At 45.2% G+C, this 27828-nt stretch overlaps 1 protein-coding gene across 2 annotated transcripts in view; it reads left to right on the top strand.

Annotated features, from left to right (window-relative positions):
• Positions 1-27828, top strand: part of LOC115176121 (nuclear factor of activated T-cells, cytoplasmic 1-like) — a 64598-nt gene that overhangs the window by 16597 nt on the left and 20173 nt on the right. For both annotated transcript variants that reach the window (XM_029735958.1, XM_029735963.1), the window contains exons 4-9: positions 133-335; positions 4444-4616; positions 5897-6037; positions 13881-13936; positions 16470-16602; positions 24629-25303. In XM_029735958.1, coding sequence (XP_029591818.1) covers positions 133-335; positions 4444-4616; positions 5897-6037; positions 13881-13936; positions 16470-16602; positions 24629-25303 — 1381 coding nt within the window. The remainder of the gene's footprint in view (positions 1-132; positions 336-4443; positions 4617-5896; positions 6038-13880; positions 13937-16469; positions 16603-24628; positions 25304-27828) is intronic.

Genomic DNA, 27828 nt, shown 5'->3' with positions numbered 1-27828 from the left:
ATTAAAGGGCTTCTTAACTATCAGTAGCTGATGTGATGTTCAATCTCTATTTCCCCAAAATGACGGGTTGTTTATGAGGTGCTTTAAAACCTGCCGTTGAGTCTCACCTGGATCTCTTTGTTCTCCCGCCAGCTCTACGGTTACATGGAGAGCGAGCCCCTTACCCTGCAGCTGTTCATCGGGACCGCAGACGACCGCCTCCTGCGACCGCACGCCTTCTACCAGGTCCACCGCATCACGGGCAAGACTGTCTCTACCGCCAGCCACGAGGCCCTGCAGTCCAACACCAAGGTGCTGGAGATCCCTCTGCTGCCCGAGAACAACATGAGAGCCATGTGAGTGCCTGTCCTTTCACTCTCCTGTCTCTCGCTCTTAACACTAGAAAAGCTAGGCCTCGAAGGACCCCACTTTGAAGCAACGGGCAAGCATTTTGACTGCAGTATTCTAACAGTGTTATAAATGCATTTCATATTTAATTATAATTTGGTTGTGTTTATGAAGGTCTTGGATAACATTAAAACACAATAGCATTTTCATTCGTTGATGTTACTGTAGGCCAGGGATACTCAACTAGATTTAGCCACAGGCAGATTTTTCCTTGATCAGGGGACAGGTACATAATTACAAATAATATGTAGACTGCAAATTGACCGCAAGAAGCCCAAACAGATGTAATATTTGACAAAAACAGAATAATTTCAAACCTTGCTTACATTTCTATACGATCATGTGTCTTTCTATTGTGTGTGGGAACACTTGGGAACAGATTTCCAAAATTAAAATAACTTGGAGCTGATTATCTGGTATTTTATTATACAATATATTTTTTTTGACTTTTTTTTTTGCTCGCAAAACTTGGGTGGGGACAAATAAAATCACCTGCGGGCTGCCTGTTGGGTAACCCTGCAGTAAGCTATCTGCTGCTGCACGCTCACATGTGGAGCGCATGAAACAGCGGTTATTCTTGGAAAGATTTATATTTTGAGCGTATCTCTTCAATTTTGAGAGTTATTTGACAAAAGGGTTTTGGAAACCTCAGAATCTGCTCGTTCTGATTTTATATTGAATTCAAAACGTCTTCCCTGCAAAAAAAATAAGACATGTCCTCTTAAAACTGCTTATAACACAAATTCTGTTTGTGACATCGAAATTCTAACAAAATTCTAACAACGGACTTATTTAGGAGGGGGGCATGACTAACAATGGCAGAGATTTTTCGATTTTAAATAACTATGCGGTCAAAAGGACTGCCTCTGCGCTTCTAGTGTTAAAAATGGTACCATTGCAGTATTTGCAATGATCACCAACAGTGTGTGTTGGAATTCAGGAAGAAAGACAACCAAAGCATGCCTAATACAGTGCAGTACATAATGTAGAGTCTGAAAGGAATAATGCCCATGAAATCCAATAGGCCCTATTTCTGTTGGTTTCCTCCCCATCGCACCCAATCTGCCGTGTGCATAAACATATCCAATTCCTGAAATCACTATATCCTTATGTGCAGTTTTAAACCACTCTCCAACTCCGGATCTCCAGCAGGTCAGAAGGTTGTTCTCCGCAGGGTACCCAGGCAGCAGCTCCTGCCCTGGGGCTCTGTTCACGCCACAATTGGTCTGCTGTCCCGAGGCCCAGGACTTTCTCTGATGGAGAAGGCAGCTAAATCTCAACTCAACCACGGTTATATAAGCTCCATCACCACCTACTGAACTGTAGCTTTATCCTCCTCTGTGTTTCATCGGTATAATCAAATCAAAATCAAATCAAATGGATTTATATAGCCCTTCTTACATCAGCTGATATCTCAAAGTGCTGTACAGAAACCCAGCCTAAAACCCCAAACAGAAAGCAATGCAGGTATAGAAGCACCAGCAATGTACTTTTTAGAAGACCTGATGTAGATTGAATGGGTTTATATTAAATTAAAGCGGATTTTAATATTTGTTTGGATATTGTGGAAGGTTACAAAGATATTTGGCAAGCACCATGAGATATCAGATCTCTTTGACTAGAAAAGGAACTTTGTTGGTTTAACATGGTTGAGCCTAACATGCATACATACAACTTTTGATTTCCAACAATGCTATGCTGACCTTTTATAATGTATCAAATCCAGACAGGGGATACTTTGCGGAACTTCAGCCATTACACTTTACAGGGCACCATGGATAAATCTTATATTCGAGAAAACTATTCAGATGACGTCAGGTTTTCCCTTTTGTCGTCACCGTATAAACTAGAGGAGAGAAAGCAGTGAAAGGATATAGTAGAACGGAGCCTCAGGGTCGGGGTAGAACAGTGTAGGCCAGGTTAGTGTCCATTAGGTCACATTACTGAAAACGTTTTAAAGTGTATCGCAGCGGAAAAAGTAAATGAGCATTTCTTGGTCCAGGTAGTCCTTCCCTGTTTGTCTGTTTTTATCTCTTTGGTGTCTAATGAACACAGCCCATGTTTTCTCTCTCTACCGACTGGCTGGAAGGCCAGGGTCTGTCTGAGGAGGGTTGGCCGCTGACAGAGTCTTTCCATTGAGCTGTTAACAGTCAGCCTGATAACACTCCGGCTAGCCCTTTGCTCTCACGCCAGCTCTCTCTCGCTCACTCACTGTGTGGGACGTTACATAGACGGTACTGTAGACAACCGATGTCAGACTCCAGACACATATCAATCTATCTCTTTCTTCCCTATTGTTGCTGATAAAATTTTATCTGTTGTTTAGTATCCACCCATTGAAATGGATAGTAGCCAGTAGCTTCTGCTTTATTACACAGTATGTTGTCTCTGAGAATCTAGAAAAACTATTCCACTCAACTAGTCAAAATGTGTGAGTTCAAATGTAAAATAAACCATCAACATGCTAATCAAGTTTTTTTGTTTGGTAACCCTTTCCTGCCACCTTTTCTGTACAACTGACTAGGTATCCCCCCTTTCCCTTTCCCTTTCCACCATTGCAGTCAGTGACTTAATGCTTCGTTGACACTGTTCCACCACAAATGTAGGATCCATCTTGCAGTGTTATTATGACCAACAGTCGCCATGCTATCGCCTACAGATCTTTACTTTGAGCTGACTTCACCATATCACTGCTACAAGCCGTGACTGGCTGCTCCACACCATAGTTCATGAAGAGAGACACTAATGTTCATTCCAACAGTCATTTGACAGTCAAGTAGAGCATGGCACACTACCTCTGATGTTTTTGTTTTAAAACCATAACTGCATGACTGAACACTTACGTCATGCATGAGCCACTAAAGAAACTTGTCGAAATTTTTTCTTTAAAAAATAGAATCTCATTCAGATAGACCAAAATGAAGGGGAAAAAATGGATTTGTGTAAAACTTGACATGTTGCAGGAATTCCACCCAAAAAGCTACAATGTAAAATAATTGAAATGCCAAGCCATATCCCAAATGTATTTTCTGACTTTTTACCAGCAACGGTTTGGTTTTAGTTTAATTTCTTGAAAGGCCAGTCTGGAAAGTGATGCCTTTTTCCTCTAAGGAAAATCCTCCCGCAAAAAAAAAAATTCAATTAAATAAAATAAATAAAGACAGCATAGAAAAGAAATACATCTGCAGTTAAATGTGACATTGGTTAGTAAGGTTGAAACTGTAAATGTTTGAAATGTTAAAAGTATGAACAGTGTAGAGGGAGCATGTTTTTTTTAGGAAAGGCAGAGGGTTATAAAGTGGCTGTGAGAACGCAAGCGGTAGCCAATGGGGTTTTCCTCTGGAGGAGACAGTGGAGAAACCAATGGCCTGGGCCGTGTTCATTAGGTACCAAATAGACGATAAACTGAGTGAAACAGTTGCAAATTGTTTTAAAGTGTTCTGTTACTTGCCCTAATGAACACGGCCCTGAAGATTGTTCCAGAGAGCTGTATTCTGGGGCACCAGGAACATTAAAAGTCACATCAAAAAATGTAACGTTGTTCTAAGAAGAACCTAGCTACGGATGGGGAGCGACTCAGTAGTGTTCTGCGGGACTTCCGATATCTGTGACCCGGAACTTTAGACGAGACGTCTCAGAGTAGGAGTGCTGATCTAGGGTCAGTTTTGCCTTTTAGATCATAATTAATCATATTATATGCACTCTTACCTTGGGAGAGGCTTTGTGGATCTGGCCCTAGTCTCTTTGATCAAATAGAGCTCCAGGACTTGTTCGTGACAGTGAACATATTGTACATCTGCATCACAGATAGTCTCTGTGGTCTAATGATGATGTCCTAATAATAACATGCTGTACTTGTTATGTTTATGTTATATGATGATACAGTATGATACAGTATATTCCATCTGTAATGTATGTCTCGATATAGTCTCATGATCATGGCCTATAATAACTCAGGATTCTTGAGACAAGCTGTAGCATAGTGCTCCTACAGACAGTATATTGCTCAGTACCAGTATGCTGATGCTAAAATGGATCCTCTCCCCTGTGCGACAGCATTGACTGTGCAGGGATTCTGAAGCTGCGGAACTCCGACATCGAGCTGCGCAAGGGCGAGACGGACATCGGGCGCAAAAACACACGCGTGAGGATGGTGTTCCGTGTGCACATCAACCAGCCCAATGGCAGGACCATCTCCCTACAGGCCTCCTCCAACCCCATCGAGTGCTGTGAGTATACACGCACATGTGCGCACACACACATATACATACACATGGACTCACCATCGCACGTACACACACACATACACCCCCACACACAAACACAGCCACACACACACACACACACACACACACACACACAATGACTGTTCCTTATGAACACACATATCCACAGGTGCACACACACAAACCCAATAACACTCTCTTAGCATGGAAATCAGTATGAGGTGGCCTTTTGGACCCAATTCAAATCTTTATATGATGAAAGCTATTTGCCAAGTCATTGAATGCATTGTACTTTAATTGATAACTGTGAGGTCAGGCACATATGTTATTTACCCCTCAGTGCATTTTATGACTTTATGCCTGACTTGTTGTGGTGAGGCTACCCTATTATCCCAGGTTTATGAAGGGTCATTTCCCAGACCTAGATCTGGCGGGGTTGGAAGAGTGTATGGAAACCACTAACTATGTCAATCAGTTGAGTGTGTCTGTGCGTTTGTGTGTGCGTGTGTGTGTGTGTGTGCACGCGCGCGTGCGTGTGTGTGTGGTCATGTCCATCCTGAGGAGATATACTATGTGTGGTAGATGGTAGGAATGTGCCAGTCTTGTAGTTTATAGTCCAAGGTTGATGATGACACATTTTTGATTGGTTACTACATTTTTTTACAATGGTCTGATGGATCATTATTACAGATTAATGAATCAAGTACATTTCACAGTAATGTAATGACGGAGCATTGTGTGTCTGGCTGTGAACATGGTCTTGATAACCAAGAACCCCGAGGTACATTGATAAAAGCAGAGACAGGTGGTGGATAAAGCATGACCAAAGTATGACTCGTTATTTGGGTTGTTCCTCCCTGAGTGAATATGAAAAATAATGAATCTAGAAAGTAAAAGAGCTGATTGGGTCACCAGATAAAATTGTTTTCATCCATTTTTATATATTTGACGTTTAAAAAAAACAAACATCTGTTGTCTGAAAATAGCCAGTGGTGTTTAAAAGCCATTTGAAAACGGATAAGACTGTTGCTAACCAACTCCTGCTGTGACATGGCAGAGTTGGGGAGGTAGGGGATCTGGAGGACCGGGGGCGGATGGGGAGTGGGTAAGGAAAGCTTTAGCAGTATAGCGTGCTGTTGTATAGGTAGTATAAAGTGTATATCCGCTCACTGTTTTTCTTTTTTTGTCCAGCTATTGTGCCAAGTTGGATATGAATTAACACTCTCTCCTCGTGTCTGTCTGTCTGTCTGCCTGTCTTGTTTCTCTGTCTGTCCCTCCTCCAGCCCAGCGCTCGGCCCAGGAGCTGCCCCTGATAGAGAAGCAGAGCCTGGACAGCTACCCCGCCACGGGGGGAAAGAAGATCCTCCTGAGTGGACACAACTTTCTGCCAGACTCTAAGGTGGTGTTCGTGGAGAAGGCCCAAGGTAAGTTAGGACGCAACAGAGCAGCTGCACTCTATCACTATCTCTCTCTATCGTTCTCTATATATCTATCTTTCTCTCACACTTTTCCTTAATATCTCACTTTTAATTTATCCCTCTGTCTGCCTCTCTCTCTCTCTCTCTCTCTCCCTTCATTGCGTTCCCTCGGTCTCCTCCCGTCAAAATAGAGCAGGGTCTGCCAGAGAGCCACATGTGGTGTGCATTAAGGAACTATATTTTTAACCAAACCGTATTTACATTTGTAGAAGTTTCCATTGCCTGTATAGTGACGCTCGCCACAAGTTAAGGAATGAATCACAAGCGGGGCATGTGCAACCTCTCTTTCTTTGTTTTGCTTCTCTCTCTCTCTCTCTCTTTCACGTCTTTCAAGTTACCTTCGTACAGATGTAGGATCTTAATTTGAGACAGTTTGCTACAACAGGAAAATAATCCTGCAGCAACAGGATTATAATTAATTTACATTTTAGTAGGGGTTGATACATTTTTTGTAAGGGCATTTCCTGCAACAACAGGATGATCAAATTAAGACATGGCACCTGTACCTCTGTCCCACCATTTCTCCTGTATTCTCTCTCTCTCTCTCTCTCTCTCTCTCTCTCTCTCTGTCGCTCCCTCTCTCTCTCTCTCTCTCTCTCTCTCTCTCTCTCTCACACTCTCTCTCTCTCTTTCTCTCTCTTTCTCCCTCTCTCGCTCTCTATCTCACACTCATTATCTCTCTCTCATGCTGCCACATACACATGCACACACACACACTGTCTCCCCCTTCCTGCGGTGTGATTTGTTATTACTTATTATTTACATTTCATATTTTTCCCATTCATTTCCTCTTTGTGTGGGAGGGAGAGGAGAGATGACTATGTGAAGACACTGGTGATCAAGTTTACAAACAGTAATTTCCTTGATTGGGTCCAGTGAATCAAAGGCAACTGTACTGGCCAAGTATGGCCTGTGTAAACACATGCGATGATGTTGATGATGATGATCATGAGGAGGTAGTGGATAGTGGTAGACATTTTCCAAGGAAAGAGGAAAATCCTACCTTTCTTCATTATAGGTTTATATAGATATACTGTCTGTGGTGTTTCTTGGCATTTGTTAACTGATACTTGCTGCTCGTGTTTCAAGACATTTGTTCTGTAAGAAGAGAAAGTTATATTTGAGAAGTTTTCATAATATCTTAATTTACCCTCGTAGGGATGATTTGGAGTTGCTAGACAAGCTATAGAGGGGCTATTCAGAAAGACGACTACAGGTACATTCCAACTCCAGGAGAACTCAGTAGGCTGGTACAAGACTTGAAGCATCAGCCCCGACGCGTCATTATGTCCTGAGAGGGTGTCTGTTTTCTATTGGGTGAAGATGGCACTCTGCAGCTGCTTTATCAGCTCTCAGCGAGGTATTTGCTCCTGTTTCTTGGAGAGGATTTCCCCACGCCTGGTATTATTGGCCTTGGAGTCTCCCTGTCATGAAAACACCCCTGCTGCCAAGATTAACCTCTCCCCCATCACCTCCCATCACCTCCCACTCCTCGAAACCCCTTTATCAACCCCTTACCCTTCCACAGCTGTGTCATTGTGTCTCTCTCGCCCTGATGGCTGGCTCACCCCTCAGCCCCTTAGAGCCCACCGGGGTGAGTGGAGGAGGAGAGATTGACTTGTTAATGTGCTGGGACTAACTCCACATGAAGGGGGATCCCTGAAGAGAGGGAAGAGAGGGAAGCCCTGTCTAGTCTAGAACCGCTTTTACCTCCTTCACTTTTCATCCCCCATGCCTTTTCCCCCTCCTACTCCTTCTGCTCTCTCGTTCTCTCTTGCTCTCTCCCAGCCCTGTCCTCACTATCTTTCTCTCTACTCGTCAGCCCGTTAAAGCAATTAGCCAATGTGGTTTGGAGTTCTGTGCTCCAGGGATCCCCACACGGCTGCCTGCTATCGACAATTTCAGTGGCTTGTTTTCCTTCTCAGTGGCGTCCAGGGAGCGAGACTTCTGAGAAGGTGCACAAAGTGAAGGATTTCTTTTCATGCCCCCTCCTTCTCCCTGACCCTGTCTCAGTGTCTTGTCTGCTTTGTCTGCTCTTATGTAAGCAATAAAGGACCCAGTACTTCCAAGGGTCTCCCAGCTCAAAGCTCATTATCACAGTACGACACGCACACACACACACACACACACACACACACACACACACACACACACACACACACACACACACACACACACACACACACACACACACACACACACACAAACAGAAACCTTTGTATAATAGTCACTTCACAGGAGTTGATACATCTGTAGAAATGTTCTTAAGCTCTATTTAAATGTTTTATATAGAATGAAATCTTGGCATTTTGATCACATAATATTGCAGTTTGAGAAACGTTTTTGAGTTTGGAAAATCTCTTATTGTTGATTTAGGTCGGGAAGACTAAAGAGGGAAAAAATTGAAAAGCTATCCAATGAAATATATTCATATTAAAGTTGTATGCCGTAAATCGGGTTTTATATTACACTGGAAAAAGTTCATGTGTAAAATTCATAGCATTACACTAATTACACACATGCGCACAGACACAACCACACACTATAGCCATCACTGCTTGTGTTCCAGTGGTGACATCCATTACTGCTGCAGTGATTAAAGGTGAGGAGAGCTGCTCATTTTCTAGAATGTGTGCCAATAAACACCTCCCGGAAAATTCCAAAGAGCTATTCTTCAAGAGCTACAAAAGAGCAATAGACAGGACTTAACTTGACCTAACTTGAGCTTTCTATACCAAACTATGGAATGGTACTGTATTCCATTGCTGCACAGAGAGGGCACCTCCTTCATGCTGTACTTCAATGCCCATATTTGATATTTTGCCATATTCTTTGGTTATAGAGTTCTACGTGGTGCTCTACAGTCTTTATTGGTAGGATGTTCAATAGATGGGGTAAAGAGGTCAATGGAACTCGACCAAAACAATGGAATTGCCATGGTAACACGTGGGGTTGGGAAAGATGCCGTGGGAGAAAGATCCCGAATCTCCATATTGCCCCCCAGCAAAATGAGTCATATGTGTATTGTAAATCAAATCAAATCTACGTTTATTGGTGTATTTCACAATATGTTAAGGTTAAAATCGGAGTAAAATACTTGGATGGATGTCAACCCCAATATATGTTCATGTCATCATCCCCAATCAAGTGCGTTACAGTTAAACACGGCTACAACCACCGATTTCTGTACGCTAGCTATGCTACCAGCTCATATGAACTTGAGTTAGCAGTCACTTCTTCTAAACCTGAAACGGGACCACTGTGAAATGTTATGCAGCGAAAACAGACAAATATATCCAAATCGGATATATCACAGAATCCTGCGTGCCATTGACCTTTTTACCGCATCTGTTATTCAAACTAAAACTTCATTATCTGTACCGAGATATAGTTTGATTTGGCAATAAACGTATAGAAGCTTGATTTCAACTAGATAATGAATTGTCCATTTTCCAACAAAAAGTTATTGATTTATTGTTACAATAACAGTGGTTAAGATTTGTAGTCGACCAGTATCCATTTAAGAGGCTCATAATGGACTATCTTTCTGTTCCTCTCTCTCTCCCTCTCTCTCCCTCTCTCTTCCTCTCTCGTGTGTTGTTTTGCTTGTTTCTCGATCCCGCTGAGACTCCCTCTCGGTAACAAAAGAGCAAAGCTCATGGATGGTGGCACTGCGGGAGAGTTTAATGCGCCCAGAAAAATAATTACTTCTACTTTTCAAATACTAAGGCCGTCCCCATTGCTCTGTATCAAGGACCCGCAGGATGACTGATGCAAACAGCATATGCATGTGTGTGTGTGCATGTGTGTGTGTACATGTCTGTGTGTGTGCTGCCGCTGAGGGGTAGGGTAGCTAGCCTACGGGCCTGTTTGTGTGTTCAGTAGGAAGTGTTTTCAGTGACTCATCTGCGAAGGATTCCCTGAAGAAAGGCGAAGAGGAACAGACGAGAACAGAGGGGGAGGAGGGAGGGAGGAGGAGAAGAGGGGAGGGTGCACAGGCAGGGTGAGACAAAGTGCTGTTCAGGAAAGCCAGGGGCAGGAGAGGCGGATATTGTTCACTAGTGGATGTCCTGCATCCGTTCCTTGGGTGTGTTTCACATTGTTGACTCTCACTGTTGATTCTCCCTGCTGACTCTCTGCTTAGTGAATGAGTTCCAACAACGTTTTGAAGATGGCTATTATCTTTGCACTCCAAGCTCTGAGACCGATCTGTGATATTTCACCCAAGTTTTGTTGAGAGAACTTTTGAAGTTATCAGTTGATTCATAAGTGTGATGTTACCCTTTGCATGCCCCATGTGGGTTGAGAGTGATCATAGTTGATGTGTTTAACGGAGAATTGTTTTGCTGTGTTTGAGAGTCTCACGCTCTGTACCAGTAAGTACTGTTTTATAGGCGTTCGGAGTGATTATTTTTCCTTTCCATATCTCAGAGACTTTCCATTTCGTTTTGTGTTGCTGATCAGTTGGATTAGCTATGATGTCTCTGTTATTTTTATTATGGCGGTGTGTGTGTAGGGGGAGGGGGGTTGCGTGTGTGTGTTTGTGTGTGTGTTTGTGTGTGTGCATGCGCGTGTGCGAATGTGCATGCATGTGTGTGAGTTTTGACTTTGCTCAACCCTCTCGTTTTGGCACGGGAGCAGAAAGGCATACCTGGTGCACCTCATCGAGTGTGTGTTCTGGCTTGCCCTGATTTCCATGCATGGAGAGAGTTGGGGAAGGAGGAGAGGAGGGAGGGTGTGCTGGGGAAAGCCTACACTCTGACTCAGAGGGGAGGGAGGGAATTCCCTTGTGAGCAGGATAGCTTTTACATCTGGTGTGATTGGAGCTGTGCCTGGAGGTCTGGAGCATACAGCACAGATATAGCTCCGCAGCAGGGAAAGAGAAGTCAGGTCTACCCCTAGCCCAGCACCTCTACCCTGGATCCCACTTCTAACTTTCCCACCCTACCACCTCTGTTGACAGATTTGTCAGGTTTCACCGGTATAAGGACTGGCAGGTACTGTACCAGGTGTCCTAGAGAAGCAGAAGCCAACCCCTGGTCTGGCCTGCGATTTTGCCTGACAGTTTTTGCCAGACAGGTGGCAGCAGAATTTTGACAAATTTGATAACTGACTGTATTATATAAACAGGAAAGAGCGATAGAGAGAGATAAAAGACACCCCCAAAATGATCTCTGGGAAGGACAAAAGTCGAAAAATAAGGCTGGCTTGTTTCACGAGTGCCTCCGCAATTAAGTCGGGGTGAATCATATTTTCCATTCCCAAAACCACCAAAGTGAACATTCTTAGGCCAGTGGAAGTTGTTCTGTTGTTGGTATGCACCTTTCCCTATGTTTTAGTAGGGTGAGAGTTGTCTCTCTCTCGCTCTCTCGCTCTCTCTCTCTGTCTCTCTCTCTGTGTTTGGATGTAAACCAACCACAGGTCAGTGCAGGGACAAGTGTAAGAGAGACCTGATAAGAAGGGTTCTTCAATAAATACCAGAGTGGTCCCACCATCCTGTCTGGCGTTCCACATTGTGTCTCCTGTCATTAACCAAATCTCCAAGCAATTACTGTAGAGAATGAAAACACGTGGGAGGTTATTGTTATTGTAGTCATGTGGCAGCATACACTGTATTATATGAATCATAGAATTAACATAGGGACTGTGTTGTTGCTTAGACATACTTAGTCCTGGGAGTTGACTGAGTTGTGGTTAGGCTGTTTAAACTGTGTCCTGATGATGCTTCATTCATCAGTAGGTCCTTTGGTGTGTGTTACTGTGCAATGTGAGTCTTTTGGACTCTTCCCACCAGTTTAGACACAGTAAAAGGCAGCTGGCTGATCTTTCCCCAAAGGACTTTACTTGAGACAATGGTGTGTGTGTGTGTGTGTGTGTGTGTGTGTGTGTGTGTGTGTGTGTGTGTGTGTGTGTGTGTGTGTGTAAATCTTTCGATGTAAATGTGTTGAGTGCAATTGTCATTGACCCGTATAGGGAGTTGCTATGCCTCCTACTACCACTGCCCTGCGCTGTGAGCAGTCTGATAGAGGGAGAGTTTAGGAGGAGGCCGAGGTAGAGATGGAGATGGAGGGAGGGGTTGTGTGTGGTTGGGGGCTCTGCGAAGTAGGGAGGGGCGGTCCCGTTGCCGGAACAGAAGCGTTTTGCAGATGTTGCACAGAGAGAGAGAGAGAGAGAGAGAGAGAGAGAGAGAGAGAGAGAGAGGGCAGGAGAGAGGGAGAGGGAGGGGGAGAGAGAGAGAACGTAACGTTTTGCGGTTCAGTCCTCCGGCACTCTGACTTGAAAAGGTTTGCATGCCACATATGTGGCTGTCTCCCGATTCAGCGAAGGTGAAGGAGAGAGAAGAGGGGGAAATGACTGCTTTTACTCTTTTTGTTTCATCTTTTTTCATCTTTTTTAAAAGAGTAGGAGGGTCTGTTTAATTGCTGCTTCTGTAGATGACAAACAGACAGAGGGTGAAAGTGAGGTGAATTCGAAAGATGTCAACGGGATTGAGACGAGTAAGAGTAGGAAAGAGAGGGAGAAGAAGACAGTTGGGGAAAGAAAATGAGAGCGAGAGAGAAATAGAGAAAAAGAGAAAGAGAGAGAGAGAGAGAGAGAAGCCTGAAAAACATGTTTACTTGTGGAGGGTTGACGTCTAAGGTTTCCCCTCTTGGAGGGAGTCCCAGTGCCGGGGTGGGCGAGATTCCCTCTTGGTTCCCCAGATGTAATATGAGGAATAAGCATTCCCTGTCATCTCTCTTTCTTTCTCTCTCTCTCTTCCCATCTCACAGCCTGACGAGCATATCAGTTCCATGGCACATTATGATCACCTGCGCATAGCGTTACACGGTCGTATAGGCGTACTCGTCACCCTACTGAAATATCACAGTTGTCTATTTACTCACTTCTGCCTGAACTCAAAATAAAGACATCTGTCTGTGATCTTTTTCAATGTCTGTTCTTCTCTTTTCCTCACTTTTAATATTGCCCTTTTGGAAATAGATACATGGTGACTTCCATCCTCCGAAGCTCTCTCCCAACCCCAGCTCCCACCCTTCTTCACGAGTGATAGCAGGCCTAGCATGATGGGGATCTTTTCTTCTCTTTTTGCGTTGTGAAAAAAAGAACACTTTGGGGAGAACAATTTGGTGTAGAGACCACATCTTATTACTTGGCTCTTTAGTTATACTAGTACAGCTGCCCAATGGCCATAACATATCTAGTGTTTGTTACTTCACACATATCTCACAGTCCTTGTAAAAGTAGGACCACAAACAGAATGATATAGTCAGCCAGTGCCATAGACATCAGGACAGTGCCACAGACACACACTGGCACAACTGTATTGCCAGCCAACACTGCATGGTAGTGCCACAGACAAAACTACATTGCCAGCCAGCATGGCAGTGCCATACACACACAGACACTGGCAGTGACACAGACACACAAAGGATGGATATTGTCATTTCTATTTCTGACAGCCACTTACAGAGTCATAGGCTGTAAGAAAATGTGCTGTGGTTTTGGCCTGATTGTATAAACAGAGCACAAGAGCGTCTGTTCGCGAAGGTGTGGCATGAAATCCCGGAGAGACCCAAAGAATGTGAGAGAACTGCTACAGCTACAGAATCCCGGCAGCTGCTGCAGATCCCTGGGCTTTTATTGCATGATAGGAAAGAAAGTCTAAGAAGCAGTAGATCTGTTCTATGTGCGCTATTTCTATGCTTCCCGTTCGTGAGTTTAGTTTAAGCAATTATATTGCGTGTGATTATGTAGTGTTTCATATTTTCTGTTGTCCTTTTTTTTATAGATGGACACCACCTATGGGAGACAGAAGCCAAAGTTGACAAGGACTCCTTCAAGTCTGTAAGTATTCCTTAGTGTTTTCAGTAAAACACAGTACTGTATTAGTACTGATTCTCGATCTTCACCACGTGTGCAGTACTCTTATGAGGTTAAAATATGATCTTCATCAGCTCTAAAAATAGATACTGGGATATATTCTCACAGAGAAGCTCAAATTACTTGTTAAGATTGAAAGTGTAAATTGGCTCAGTCATACATTCTATGCATCTTTCTCTTCCATTATATTACCCACCTCTCTCTTCCTCACTCTCTCACTCGCTCTCTCTCTCGCTCTCTCTCGCTCTCTCTCTCGCTCTCTCTCTCGCTCTCTCTCTCTTTTTCTCCCCCCTCTCTCCCCCTGTATTTCCTTCCCTCACCTCCCTCACTTCCCCTTACTCACTTTGCTGATGTAACCTTTGCTAAGACATTACCAAGGAGAGAGATTAGTCATGTTGATTAGTCCATGCAATCCTGAATGGAATTTTCACCCATTTTTCTCTCTCACAGTAAACAGAGTGATTGCACCTAGAGTATCTTGCTTCATCATCAACAAGCACCCCTCCATAAACACACACACCACCACCTTCTCGCTACTACTGTAGGTCATGTTCATTAGGGCACACCATCGCAAACCATTTTGTAATGGAAAACGAAAAAGGATGTTTCTCAATGGACAAGTTTAGGTAGTCCCTCCCAGTTTCAGTGCATTTTCTTCAGTTTGTTGCCTAATGAATACTGACGCAAGCCCAGTTGCCCTACCAAACACCTCAGCCAGCGTAGCCAGACATTTCGTTCACTGTTCAACTTCTGGTTCAGGGAGGAGGAGCGCTTAAACACTTTGTCTGAGCTCGGCCTTCCGCTTGAGGCCTGGCCAAGAGTGGATTATCCCCTTCCCTTTTTACCTGCTGTTTTCACAAGAGAAGTAATGAGAAAATAAACCAGTGCACCTTTCTACTGATGCCCAGTCACACATTTAGGCCTATGTTCTGTTCATAAAAACAAGGCAAAGGGGATTCGTCAGAGGGGATGGTAAATGTTGTACGTGTCCACAGAAAAGCTACATGTGCTTCTGGAGTTAATTAAGAAGTACTTATGGTGAGGAGAGACTCGTAAGGTCTGTGCGAGTGTGTGTTTGCCTGTGTGCGTCTGTGTCTTCGGGTGCACATTAGGGTGTGGGATGACAATGCGTTTCGAATCATCCATGCCCCCTCCCTTTCTCTTCTCTTTCATTCGCCGGGTCTCACCATCCCTCTATCTCCCTGTAAACTAACTGCTGTCATTGACAATAGCAGGGGTCTAGAATAAACCATCGCCCATGGAACATGTGTTGAAATACGGCGGCATTTCAATGGTGATGATGTTTTTGATGTCATATGTTTTCACGTTCAGGTGACTGGCTTTGTTGCATCAGGGGTGTTGAATACGGCCTCCTCCCCTCTGATGCTTCAATGTTTAATTGGCCTTAAGGGCTGGCTGATGTTAAGGCTAGTCCCACATGTTGGAAAATTACAGTGAGGGGTTGGGTTAGTTAGGTGAAAGACAAGTAGTACAGTGTGCTTATTTGGCGTACCGACAAACAAGCCACAGTGTTGCTGCCCTTTTCTCCCCTGCTGCCACCGGCCACCGTTAGGTCACCCATGCTCCGCCTGCCATATGTTTTCATTATTCCTGTTTGGATCGCTCTGCTCACTGGGTGGGAGGATGGGAGGGGGTGTTAGGTCATCGACACCTGTGTCTGCGCTGTCTTTGACCCCGTCAGTCCGGGGCAGACCTGGCCTATAAACAGACACACAGACACGTAGACGGACCCCACAAAATATGCTGAGCAACAGGGAATGGCTTCCTGTTCTGCTCCACCACCCCATATGGCCTGAGCTGGCCCCCAGGGAGAGAGAGAGAAAGAGAGAGACAGACAGGCTCTAGGCAGGCAGACACTCAGTCATGTCCCAATGGTGCCTGTCATGCACCTCTATCCCTGCTCTGCAGCTTCCAAAGTTCCCATCCAGGATTACGGAGGTCTCACCCTGGGCCTGGAGCGACACACTGGTCAGGGGCTGTGAAAACAATGCCAAAGGCCCACATCTCTCCCCTGTAGTAGCCCAGGGATAGGGTTCAAACCCCAGGCCCTCAGGGCTTCTGACAGACACAAACAGGGGCGTGGTACACACACTGGGGTTCCTGCTGAGCCCATCCAGATTGGGCCGAAGACCCAGCTCAGAAAGCTTGTTCAGAACACTCTTCCAGGGTTCCCTGAAAGCAAAACAAGCATACCTGCTAATTAATGAGCTGACACTTACGTACAGTAGGAGTTCTGTTTGTGTCTTAGAAGAGCATTGAAAGGGGTCGTAGGCCTAAGCTAGTGATGGAAGTTCAAACTGAAATCTTCACCATGCCAAATTAGTCTGATTTCAGAATGTTTAGGTAATGCATGTTTTTTGACAGCTTTTTGAAAATCTGCTCCGCGCACACAAATATACTGTGCAACGATCTACAGTGCGTCTGGAGGGTTTGTACTGTACGTGTATCCATTCTGTGCTGTTTCTGTGTGTTGTAGACAGCGCTGGTGGTGGAGATCCCTCCCTACAGGAACCAGAGAATATCCAGCCCAGTGCAGGTCAACTTCTACGTCTGCAATGGCAAGAGAAAGAGGAGCCAGTACCAGAGCTTCACCTATCTCTCACCAAATGGTAAACCCATAAACCTTCAGGTTTACCCCCTCACTTACACGTGCTTTGGGGGTTTCTGTTTCCTACTAGTGTTGCTTGATAAGTTATAATGGGGTCGTACATGCTCATGCATTATACCTGCAATGTTACCCAATTGTACCGTTCAGCGTTTCCTCCTAAATCAATTTCGCTCCACAAAAACACACGCAATCTGTTGTAGCTTCGGTAGTGCCTGAGACCGCTGCATCACTGGCTCTGTTGAGCGAGGGCAGAAGTGAAGCAGAAGATGCGACTTGTGTTTATTGGTTGCGAGCTTGCGTTCTCCAGTGACGAGGTGTGAAGGGTTGACTGACAGAGCCTCTGGGCAATGTTGACGTTCAATTTCAGAAGTCAATCCCTGGACCGTCGACCTCACACACAAGTCATGGGAACATCCATCACACACAACTCACGTTCTGCACTACACGCTCACGTGCTCCCTGGTCTCAACATTTATAGTTGGCTTGACACATTGGAACGTGAAGACGTTATTGGGATTAGGAGTCATTTCACAGTCTTACATCACCAACTAAATACCTCTCATTCTGGGCTCAGAGTAAATTGGCCAAATCCAAGTTTCATGCATAGACACATTGATATTGATTGAAATCCATTGATGCTGCTAGAAACAACATTGTTAATTATTCACTGCTTGCTGCATCTCTCTCTCTCTCTCTCTCTCTCTCTCTCTCTCTTTCTCTCTCTCTGTCAATTCAATGTAAGGGCATTATTGGCATGGGAAACATATGTTAACTTTGTCAAAGCAAGTGAAGTAGTTAATAAACAAAAGTGAAATAAACAATAAAAATTAACAGTAAACATTACACTCACAGAAGTTCCAAAAGAATAAAGACATTTCAAATGTCTCTCTCTCTCTTTATATCCCATGCTAAATTAAGAATCAGGTCCAATAGAGCTTTAAGGCAGCCTTCACCTTTAAACTGACAAAATGTGATTCTTAGACTCCCTAAACAATTCAATGATCACCGGCCGCTATTGTAGCCCAGAAGAGATAAGAAGCAATGATTCAGGCTTTTGGACGGGACTCTGAGAGAGAGACCGCATCACCACCTTGACAACGAACAGAGGGCCCTATTTGGAGATGGTTGATGGGAGCAAGAGAGTGAACGAGAGAGTGAGTGAGAAAGAGATTGAGAAAGGGAGAGGTGAGGAGGGAGGGAGTACAGAGAGAGGGGGAAGGGAGAGAGAGGGGGAGGGAAAGAGGGAGAGAGGGAGAGACAGGACATTTTGGGGTAACTGACCTTAGCAGAGCGAGCGAGCGTTGGTGGGAGGACAGACAAACTCTGGCCATATTTGGCAGCCCCATACGAACCAGGGAGACAGACAAGGAGATAAGCTGTACAAGGAGAAGACTTATCACGCTTTGACCAATTGCATCTTCAAGTCAGTTTCACAGAGAGTCAACATGATCTAGTTAACAGATGAATGGGGTGTGCTCTCTGTTACGGTGCCAAGTAAACTAAATTGCAGTGGGGACCACACAAGCAGGGGCAGTGTCTTTATGACGGAACACAATGTACCACTAGAGTCACAGTCAAAGGTACTTGCTGTGGTTCACCAGATCTTCTTATTTCTTATTTTGATATTTATTCATCTATTCTAAACTGGGTGGGTTGCACCCTGAATGCTGATTGGCTGAAAGCTGTGAACTACCACAGGTATTACAAAAAAAAAATCATTTTTACAGTTTTAATTACACTGGTAACACGTTTCTAATAGCAATAAGGTATTATAAACTTAGCCGTGGTATATTGGCTGTATACCACACCTCCTCGGGCCTTAACACTTAAATATAATTTATTCAACACAATAGTCAACAAGCAATAATAAACAACTCAGAAAATACTGAGTAGCAATAGTGGTGCATTTTGCTACAGAGCTCATTTCCATCCGTAGTCCCTGAAAGTCCATGAGTTTACCACTCATCTAGTTTGAATCCATGTCTGTCTGCCCATGGGCACGTGTCTGGGTGAAGTGGCCGCTACTGTATATGACTTCAGCAAACAGAGCCGTTTCAACTGTGCTGAGGTCAAAGAGAAGCCCTAATTATATCTGTCCAAGATAAGATGCAGGATGTCATCAAAGCAAACAGATCTCTAAGTCACAATGAGGATAATTATAACAGTGATATATAAATAGCAAAGGAGAGGAAAACCTGGTTGTTTGCTTTTGAGGCTTTCACTGTGTGAGAGTGTTTGAACACTGTGGCCAGGTAAGGGGGGTGGTGGTGGTGTGTGTCGTTCTCATCACTTCCTCCTTCACCCATCTGAGTGGGGCTTCCGGTGCTCTGGCCCACTTTAATCACAGTTGTGGTCGTCAATTATGCTTTCTAAAAATAACTTCTCATTCACGCTCGGGTGTGTGCTCGTCTCTGTAGTCATCTAGAAACCGGCACTTAAAATAGCCCCCGCTTGTTTGAAAAAGTGAAAGGACGAAACAAACGATCTGCGGTCCTCCGATGGCTATTGAAAACAACGTGCATTTTCCCACTGTAGTCACGTGATGTTTTCTCTGCTCATTCATGTCAAAACGGTATCAGACAAGTGTGTGAAAAGGTTTATTGAACGTGTTGACAGCCCAAAGCTTTCACTGTAGAACCTCAAACCTGTACGGAGCAGCTAAATGCCCAAGTAAGGAAACAAGAGATAATATGTATTCGAATCGTTTCCTCTCCGTCCTCTAAATAGCTCACGTCATATCTCACGGGAGAGGCATTGTTTCTGTCGTGTAAACATCATCTGATTCGTATCTCCCCTTTTAGTTTAGTCACGCCTCAGAGCAAGTACGGATATTAGTATCAGATGCAGTCTGGAGGATTGGAAACGATTGAGTCTTTGCCAGGTTTGACAGGTGAAGATAAGCTTGAATGACAAGGCTGTCGTAGGCCTGTTTTGTCCTACACAAGCAAGAAAGGAGTAGCGGATTTTGAACCGTTACTTTTTCCAGATGTTATCGGTAATTTTCTTCCCGAATTTCATACAGGGAGTTTTTCAAATTGGCAATTAGCGTGGCAATAATGCCGTTGCATATTGATGCCAAACAATAGAATGTAGATTGTCTTATGAAACAATTTTTTTTTTAATTTGTCTTTGTGTTTCTCAAAATGCTCTTCCTTGTCCTCACTTTGCTTTACAATGTCACGTTAGTCCAATGAATTTGATGACTAAAGCTTAATAAGCTTGTCCGGAAAGTGCATTGTCATGAGTTACAATTTCAGAGGAGAAAGATCCAAGAATCTAAGCAATACGTCACTCTGAAGTTACTCTTTTTTTGTAGACTCTAAAATGAGCTGTTGGCAGCAGTTCTGGTTTGTATAAATCACCACATATCCGATGTAGCGACGAACATACAGCACAAGTGTCCTTGTCTACCTCCTAGTGTGTGTGAGCGAGCGTTACTTTCCTTTTCCGAGCTCATTTCCAATCATTGGAGAGTAAAGACGTGACACGCCGCCCTTTTCTTCTCTTTAAAGAAGAAACAGTTTCACGGAACCACATAAAACAACAAACGCCAAAAGTGCTGGCGCTGACGAAAGCCCAACCAAAAGTCAGTTCTCGGAATGGCTTTCATTTCCCAAGCCGTTTGGAGGTTCCTCGTGTAGATCGGGTTCTATTATTAACACCAAACGGGTCTGCTGCTGATTCCTGGCCGTAGGTTTGTGGTCTGAGACGTGGGAGGGAGGAGAGAGAGAGAGAGGGGTATGTTCAGAAGAAACAAGAGAGACACATACATGAAAACTTAACGAACCGCACGCCGTGAACTTAGCCAAACTGGAGACTGAGACGTTTCCTTGTTTCCAAGTTAGGGCCGTGACAGACACGCACACGTAAACACACGCAGACACACGTAGACTAGGACACCAGCCGTCAGCCAGATTGCGACCACAGTGGGACGAAGTGAATTAGACACCTGCGAGTTGATGACTACCACCATGAAGCACCACCTGGTCGCTAAAACTAGGGTCTAGTCAGGTCACATGGTCAGGAAAAACTCAGGACCCTAGGTATAATGCATTGTGCACACTCTTTCCACAGTGCAATCAAACCAGCTCTTTTATGGAGACAGTAGATCATCCACTCCATAGTTCCGCTCTGAGAGCAGAGCAGCCAATTGTAATGAGAATCAGAGTGCATCCCAGAAATTCCTCTTGCCCGGCTGTCTCTTCCCTTCACACGACAACTTACCGGGCCTAGGCCCTCTGTGCTCAACACCCCGCAAACCCGTCCTCAAACCATCACCCCCATCCCTGGGAGGAAACCAGTTCCTAATAAATACTCCGATCGGGCCTGATCACTTTAATGCGAGCAGACAGACACAGACAGGCAGAGACGTGGAGAAAAAGATGTGGGCCATAACCCGCAGGTTGGGAGGAAATAGAAGCCAGCTGGGGATGGGACTCACAGGGTGAATCTGCTTTCATGGAACTGGGAAGGGGGAGGGTGTGTGTTGGGGGGGGGGGGGGGGGGGGGGGCACACACAGATAGCTGGAAGGAGTGGTCAGAGAGACGAGGGGGAGACATATTAAGGAATGATCGGTTAGAGTGGGGGAGACAAATAGAGCTGGATGGAGGAGAGGCGAGGGAGGATCCCTCGAAGGATCTCGTTCTGCAGATACTGTAGGAGAGGGGGAATGTGTGACAGAGCGTTTGAGTCTCAGGGAAAGTGGGAGATGGTGGGAGATTATGAAGCTTTACAGAATAAATAAGATTGCTAAGTATTCTATGTATTGCTATGTATGCAGGGTTTACACTTTTGGGACTATTCCATTGGTTCCATTGCAATAGGCAAGCTCAATTAAATGCAGCTAAAGTATAGAGAACAGAAAATAAATACTAGACCTAGCGTAAACCCAGGTCTGGACTATGGAGAGCCTGTTACAAGGCTTAGTATGATATTCCCTAGTAAGTGTATGGAGGTGTCATCCTGGGACTTTCTTAAGGATACAGACCTTACCTAGGGAGCCTCTAAGACAGATGGACTGGCCCCGTGGCTCTGACAAGACTGACGTAAATGAGCTTCCCACTGGGTAATCACACCAGCTCATCTCTCCCCAAAGGAGACTGGGGGTGTGAAAGTTAATCTCTCAGTTACATCCTGTCCCAACAATAATAACATCATAACATCACGACAGGGCTGTTTTTCATCTACTCAAAACACTCATTTATTCAGACAATGGAAGTAGAAGTGCTTATTAGTATTATTATGATTTCATCAGGATTGACTTATTCTTACTTTGTTAGTAAAAACGAACTATTTTAAGAAATACACTTATGGTGGCCTATTTGTAGGCTGAATAGAGTGTCAGAAGACATTTAGTAGGCTGAATAGAATGTCAGAGGACATTTAGTAGGCTGAATAGAGTGTCAGAAGACATTTAGTAGGCTGAATAGAATGTCAGAGGACATTTAGTAGGCTGAATAGAGTGTCAGAAGACATTTAGTAGGCTGTATAGAGTGTCAGAAGACATTTAGTAGGCTGAATAGTGTCGGAAGACATTTAGTAGGCTGAATAGAGTGTCAGAAGACATTTAGTAGGCTGAATAGTGTCAGAAGACATTTAGTAGGCTGAATAGTGTCAGAAGACATTTAGTAGGCTGAGTAGAGTGTCAGAAGACATTTAGTAAGCTGAATAGTGTCAGAAGACATTTAGTAGGCTGAATAGTGTCAGAAGACATTTAGTAGGCTGAGTAGAGTGTCAGAAGACATTTAGTAGGCTGAATAGTGTCAGAAGACATCTAGTAAGCTGAATAGAGTGTCAGAAGACATTTAGTAAGCTGAATAGTGTCAGAAGACATTTAGTAGGCTGAATAGTGTCAGAAGACATTTAGTAGGCTGAATAGTGTCAGAAGACATTTAGTAGGCTGAGTAGAGTGTCAGAAGACATTTAGTAGGCTGAATAGTGTCAGAAGACATTTAGTAGGCTGAATAGTGTCAGAAGACATTTAGTAGGCTGAGTAGAGTGTCAGAAGACATTTAGTAGGCTGAATAGTGTCAGAAGACATTTAGTAGGCTGAATAGAGTGTCAGAAGACATCTAGTAAGCTGAATAGTGTCAGAAGACATCTAGTAAGCTGAATAGTGTCAGAAGACATTTAGTAGGCTGAATAGAGTGTCAGAAGACATCTAGTAGGCTGAATAGAGTGTCAGAAGACATCTAGTAAGCTGAATAGTGTCAGAAGACATTTAGTAGGCTGAATAGAGTGTCAGAAGACATCTAGTAAGCTGAATAGTGTCAGAAGACATCTAGTAAGCTGAATAGTGTCAGAAGACATTTAGTAGGCTGAATAGTGTCAGAAGACATCTAGTAAGCTGAATAGTGTCAGAAGACATTTAGTAGGCTGAATAGAGTGTCAGAAGACATCTAGTAAGCTGAATAGTGTCAGAAGACATCTAGTAAGCTGAATAGTGTCAGAAGACATTTAGTAGGCTGAATAGTGTCAGAAGACATCTAGTGAGCTGAATAGAGTGTCAGAAGACATTTAGTAGGCTGAATAGAGTGTCAGAAGACATCTAGTAAGCTGAATAGTGTCAGAAGACATCTAGTAAGCTGAATAGTGTCAGAAGACATTTAGTAGGCTGAATAGTGTCAGAAGACATCTAGTGAGCTGAATAGAGTGTCAGAAGACATTTAGTAGGCTGAATAGAGTGTCAGAAGACATTTAGTAGGCTGAATAGAGTGTCAGAAGACATCTAGTAAGCTGAATAGTGTCAGAAGACATCTAGTAAGCTGAATAGTGTCAGAAGACATTTAGTAGGCTGAATAGTGTCAGAAGACATATAGAGTGATTCAGACTTTGCCAAAACACTTATGATTGGCATCAAACACTAACCGCACCCATTAACACATTTCACTGTGTGCAGAAATAGCAACAGACAGTGCATGTATTGTGACTCAGAAGCTTTTTGTTATTCATCTGGGTGTCTTAATTCAAGCCTACAGTAGTTGTGCCACAGTACTCGTGGCAGAATCGGTGCATGTGGGGGTTTATAAAGGGTTTTCTTAGAGCAACTGGGTCTTTTCATCTTTTCCTTAGGGTTTGGCTCTTTGTGTGTGTGTGTGTGTGTGTGTGTGTGTGTGTGTGTGTGTGTGTGTGTGTGTGTGTGTGTGTGTGTGTGTGTGTGTGTGTGTGTGTGTGTGTGTGTGTGCGCAACTAGAGGATATGTTTACATATTCAATAAATAGTGCACACGTCATGGTCAGTCTCCGAAAGATGAAAACTGATCTTGATCACACAGCCAGGAAACCTACTGTACAATGATTGTCAGTCCAAACTAATCAGGAAATGGCGGAAACATCTCCCAAATGGACTCTGAGTGAGTTGGAAGACGGCGGCATGAGCAAGTGGGGTCATAGCACTCTCCTCCTGCATTAGCTGAAGTCAGAGCTCCTGAAACCGCAGGCATACCATACTCTCTTAAGGAGCACGGACCACCCCAATCAAATCATCCTTTTTTTCTCTCTCTCTCTCTCTCTCTCTCTCTCTCTCTCTCTCTCTCTCTCTCTCTCTCTCTCTCTCTCTCTCTCTCTCTCCCTGAGAGCAACAATTGCTTTTGGAGCAGCAGCCCAGACGCTTTAAAGCACTCTTTCATAGGATATCAGAGCTGAAGGAGAGTCCAAAGAAAATAGCGCCGTTTCATGATTAGAGCCAGCTGTGGCTTTCTGCTCTGATGACTCATCTATTTTTTTGGGGGGGGGGGGTTCTGAGCTGGCGTTTGAGAGGCCAAGCCAATGACACAGTGTCTCTTTTAATCGCTGGTTGTTTGTTTGGTTTTGGAGGGTATCCTACCCACAATCCATCTCACTACACCAACTCCTTTACTCATACACTCAGTTGCTCATTCAGCCACGTGGACCTACCTCACGTTTCTAATCTGTCTTTTTTCTCTCTCTTTCTCTTTCTCTCTCTCTCTCTCTCTCTCACTCTCTCTCGCTCTCTCTCTCTCTCTCTCTCTCTCTCTCTCCCTCTCCCTCTCTCTCTCTTTTTCCAGTCCCGATAATAAAGACAGAACCGAATGATGAATATGAGCATCTGGGGGCTCAGGGGCTGTCTGTTCATTCCAAGCCATACTATGGCCAACCCAGGCTCACTCCTATCATACCTGTGGGGGACGCTGACACATGCCTGGTCGGGGTTTATTCTCCCTGCCCGCCTCGCCATGGCAGCATTGGCAGCATGCCCGCCTCCTCCCCCAGTTCCAGCCCAACACTGCACGACCTGTCCCCCGTGGCTTACCCCAAGTGCCTCTCCACCAGCCCTACGCACGCCCACAATGGCCCCTTGGTGTCCGCCATCCAAGAGACACCAGGGCTGCGCCCAGCACCGCTGGTCTGCCCTTCCTCACCCGACCAAGCTCCACTGGGCATGCTTCACTCCCAGGGCAACAGCCCACATCACCTTGGTAACCCTAGTCCCCATGGCTTCCACCCGCTCTACCACAACAGCAGCCCCTCCACCTCCCCAGGGTCCCACCCCTCCACTCCAGGGGGGGCAGCAGAGAGCCCGTTCGCCCTGGCACCAGATTACAGCCCCACCCAGGGACAGAGCCAGACTCAGGCCAGGAGCAGCCCTCCCAGCCTGCTGCCGGTGGACGCCAGCCCCCACTCCCTAGCCGTCACCGTCAAACGGGAACCCCAGGATCTGGACCAGATGTACCTGGACGACGGTGAGTCACAAGAACAAGGTTTATCTACCTAGACCTGTCAATCAAAGCTCTCCATTAGCTAGTGACATCACATCATCATTGTCATTATCACACTGGTGTTGTTTTTCCTTATGAAAACACAGGTTCATAAAAAACACGATTCTCGTTTCTCTCTAGAACGTTCCATTTACAGTGCACATGACGTTAACTTTACACCTTTGCTTATCTACACACCCACACCCTCCCACACCCTTTCCCCCGCCTCTCCTTCTTTCCTGGCGAATTGCAGCGCTATCAACCATGGGTTTATGTCAGATTTGTTCATTTTAGACATCACAGATTATTTTTGTTTTCGCAACTACCGTGTATGTTGTCTGAGTTAGTAACGGCTTCATTTTAACAGTCAATTGGGCCTTGATGGGATTTCGAAACAATCTGTCAAAACATCAGAAGCAACGAGGTCAGGCAGGGAGCAAGAGAACAAAAACAGTGGCGCACGCGTGCCGGACCCGACTGTTGACACAAGGACTAATGAAGGAAGCAAAACAATAGGTAGGGGTTTCCTGAGCTGCAACGCTTTTTTCCCCCCTCGGTGCGAGGGATGTCAGGAGGCAGGAGGCGCTTTGTTTTCCCGTGTTTTCCCTGCGGAGGGTGTAGTGTTGGAGCTGGCGTCATCGAGGGAGGCTGGGGAGGCCGGGGGGGGGGGGGGGGGGGGGGGTCACCAGAGCCCCACTGGATGTGAGCCCAGGCACAGCCAGGGGAATGGGGAAACGCAGCGTTTGTGTGTAGACCCACTATTAACTCTCCATGTGCATGTGCCCCCCCCCCCCCCTCCCCTCCTCAGAATCATCCCTCCCTCTGGTCACTCCCAGCCTGTTATGGCCCTGTCGGGGTTGCTCATCACATTGTTGTTATGCTCTGATTGTGCGGTATGCAGCATACGTGGCGGTATGCCAGAAGAGATAAAGTCCCCTTGCATCCAAACAGGGGGAACAAGGCGAGTCCCCACTCAACTCAGGAACATCCCTCTTCCTGTGCACCTTTTGTTTCACTCTAACTGTAAACCGCAGCAGACCTACAGTACTGTGTGTGTGTGTGTGTGTGTGTGTGTGTGTGTGTGTGTGTGTGTGTGTGTGTGTGTGTGTGTGTGTGTGTGTGTGTGTGTGTGTGTGTGTGTTTGCATGCGTGCTCAAGAGCCAAGGGAGCGCAGGCGTGATGGGCATTGGGGGCCGAGGGGTTTAGTAGCAGTGCTGTAATTGAGTTGAAACGTGGTTGTCAGCAAATCTGTCCAGCCTGATGAGTCCCATTAGTCCTCACCTCGTAAACAGAAAACAGCGAGAAGTGAGGACGTCTGTCTGTTATCAACTCCGTAAAATGAGCGCAACACTCAAATAGGACATTCTACAAGTCTTTGTCACTTCACACATCCAGAGCTAGCATTTATCTTCTGACTCCGCGCCAGCCCCTGACATATTTCCCCTTACTGTAGATTGAAACAAGAGAACACTGGCGCTAAATCCAAAGGAAATACGATTAGCATTGTCATGTACATGTCTAATTCCTTTTCAAACTTCTCAGTAGTTATGGACAGGCAAAGGAGTATGAGAATTAATCGAGTAAGAGTGAAACCCAAGCTTTATTTTGCGCTAGGTAAAAGGTCGTTAGGGGGTCATTTTACGCCATCATTTGTACAGTGTGGAAATATTCAACATTTGCCCTCTGCTAAAGTTATAACCCTTGGTAGTAACCATGTCTTCATGCTCCACCACCGCCAACACCACCCCATCCACTGTCACTTTAGCGGTGCCCATATCTCTGGACCAAGTGACCAAATGTTATTGGGCCTGTGATTACAGATGCATTAGAGACTCACAGGAATGCGTATTGATTGGCAGAGGCCTACCAAGGCGGCCCTGGTAAAACCTTAGCCCGCTGCAATCTCGCCTCATCTAATGTCTTGAATGAGCATCTGTGGTGGGCTAACTGTGCTCCTGGAGTACCGGTAAGTGTGTGGTGGTAACAGCATACTCCAAAGGCATCTGCACGCTGTACCGGTCAGGTCCACCGGCCCCATTCCGGACAATTCCAGACCCCTCAAATGAGCCTGAGATTAAAAAAAAAAAAATTACAGCTGGGAGAAGTCGGTGAGTGGCGAGCTCCCTTTCCGCAGTCATTACCGTCCGTTATTATCATATGTTAGCGAGTTGCTCCATTAGAGGGGCGACGGTAGGGGATGACCTCACCAGGCGGTTGGGCGGGCGGCGGTGATTTAGCGTTAGCCGCGTAGCATAGAGTCCCAGCCTGGCCGGTTTGGAGCCAGTGATTTGAGCTCTGCAGCGGGACAGCACTTGAGCTTCCCCAGAGGGGAGCGCCTCCCACGCTCAGGCCTCGGGCTCTCATCAGCCAGAGGAAATATCTCTCACTGGCCTTTGGCTCGCACTGCTAACCCAGCCCCCGAGAAATCACTCAACCTATCAACAGGCTGAGCTACTGTACCGCAAGGAGCTCTGTTGTCAGTGTGGGGTAGATATGTAGGAGATCTAGAG

The sequence above is a fragment of the Salmo trutta genome, chromosome 3 (assembly GCF_901001165.1).
Source record: "Salmo trutta chromosome 3, fSalTru1.1, whole genome shotgun sequence".
Taxonomy (NCBI): domain Eukaryota; kingdom Metazoa; phylum Chordata; class Actinopteri; order Salmoniformes; family Salmonidae; genus Salmo; species Salmo trutta.
The sequence above is the reverse complement of the archived record's forward strand: the minus strand, read 5'-3'. Positions and strand labels throughout refer to the sequence as shown.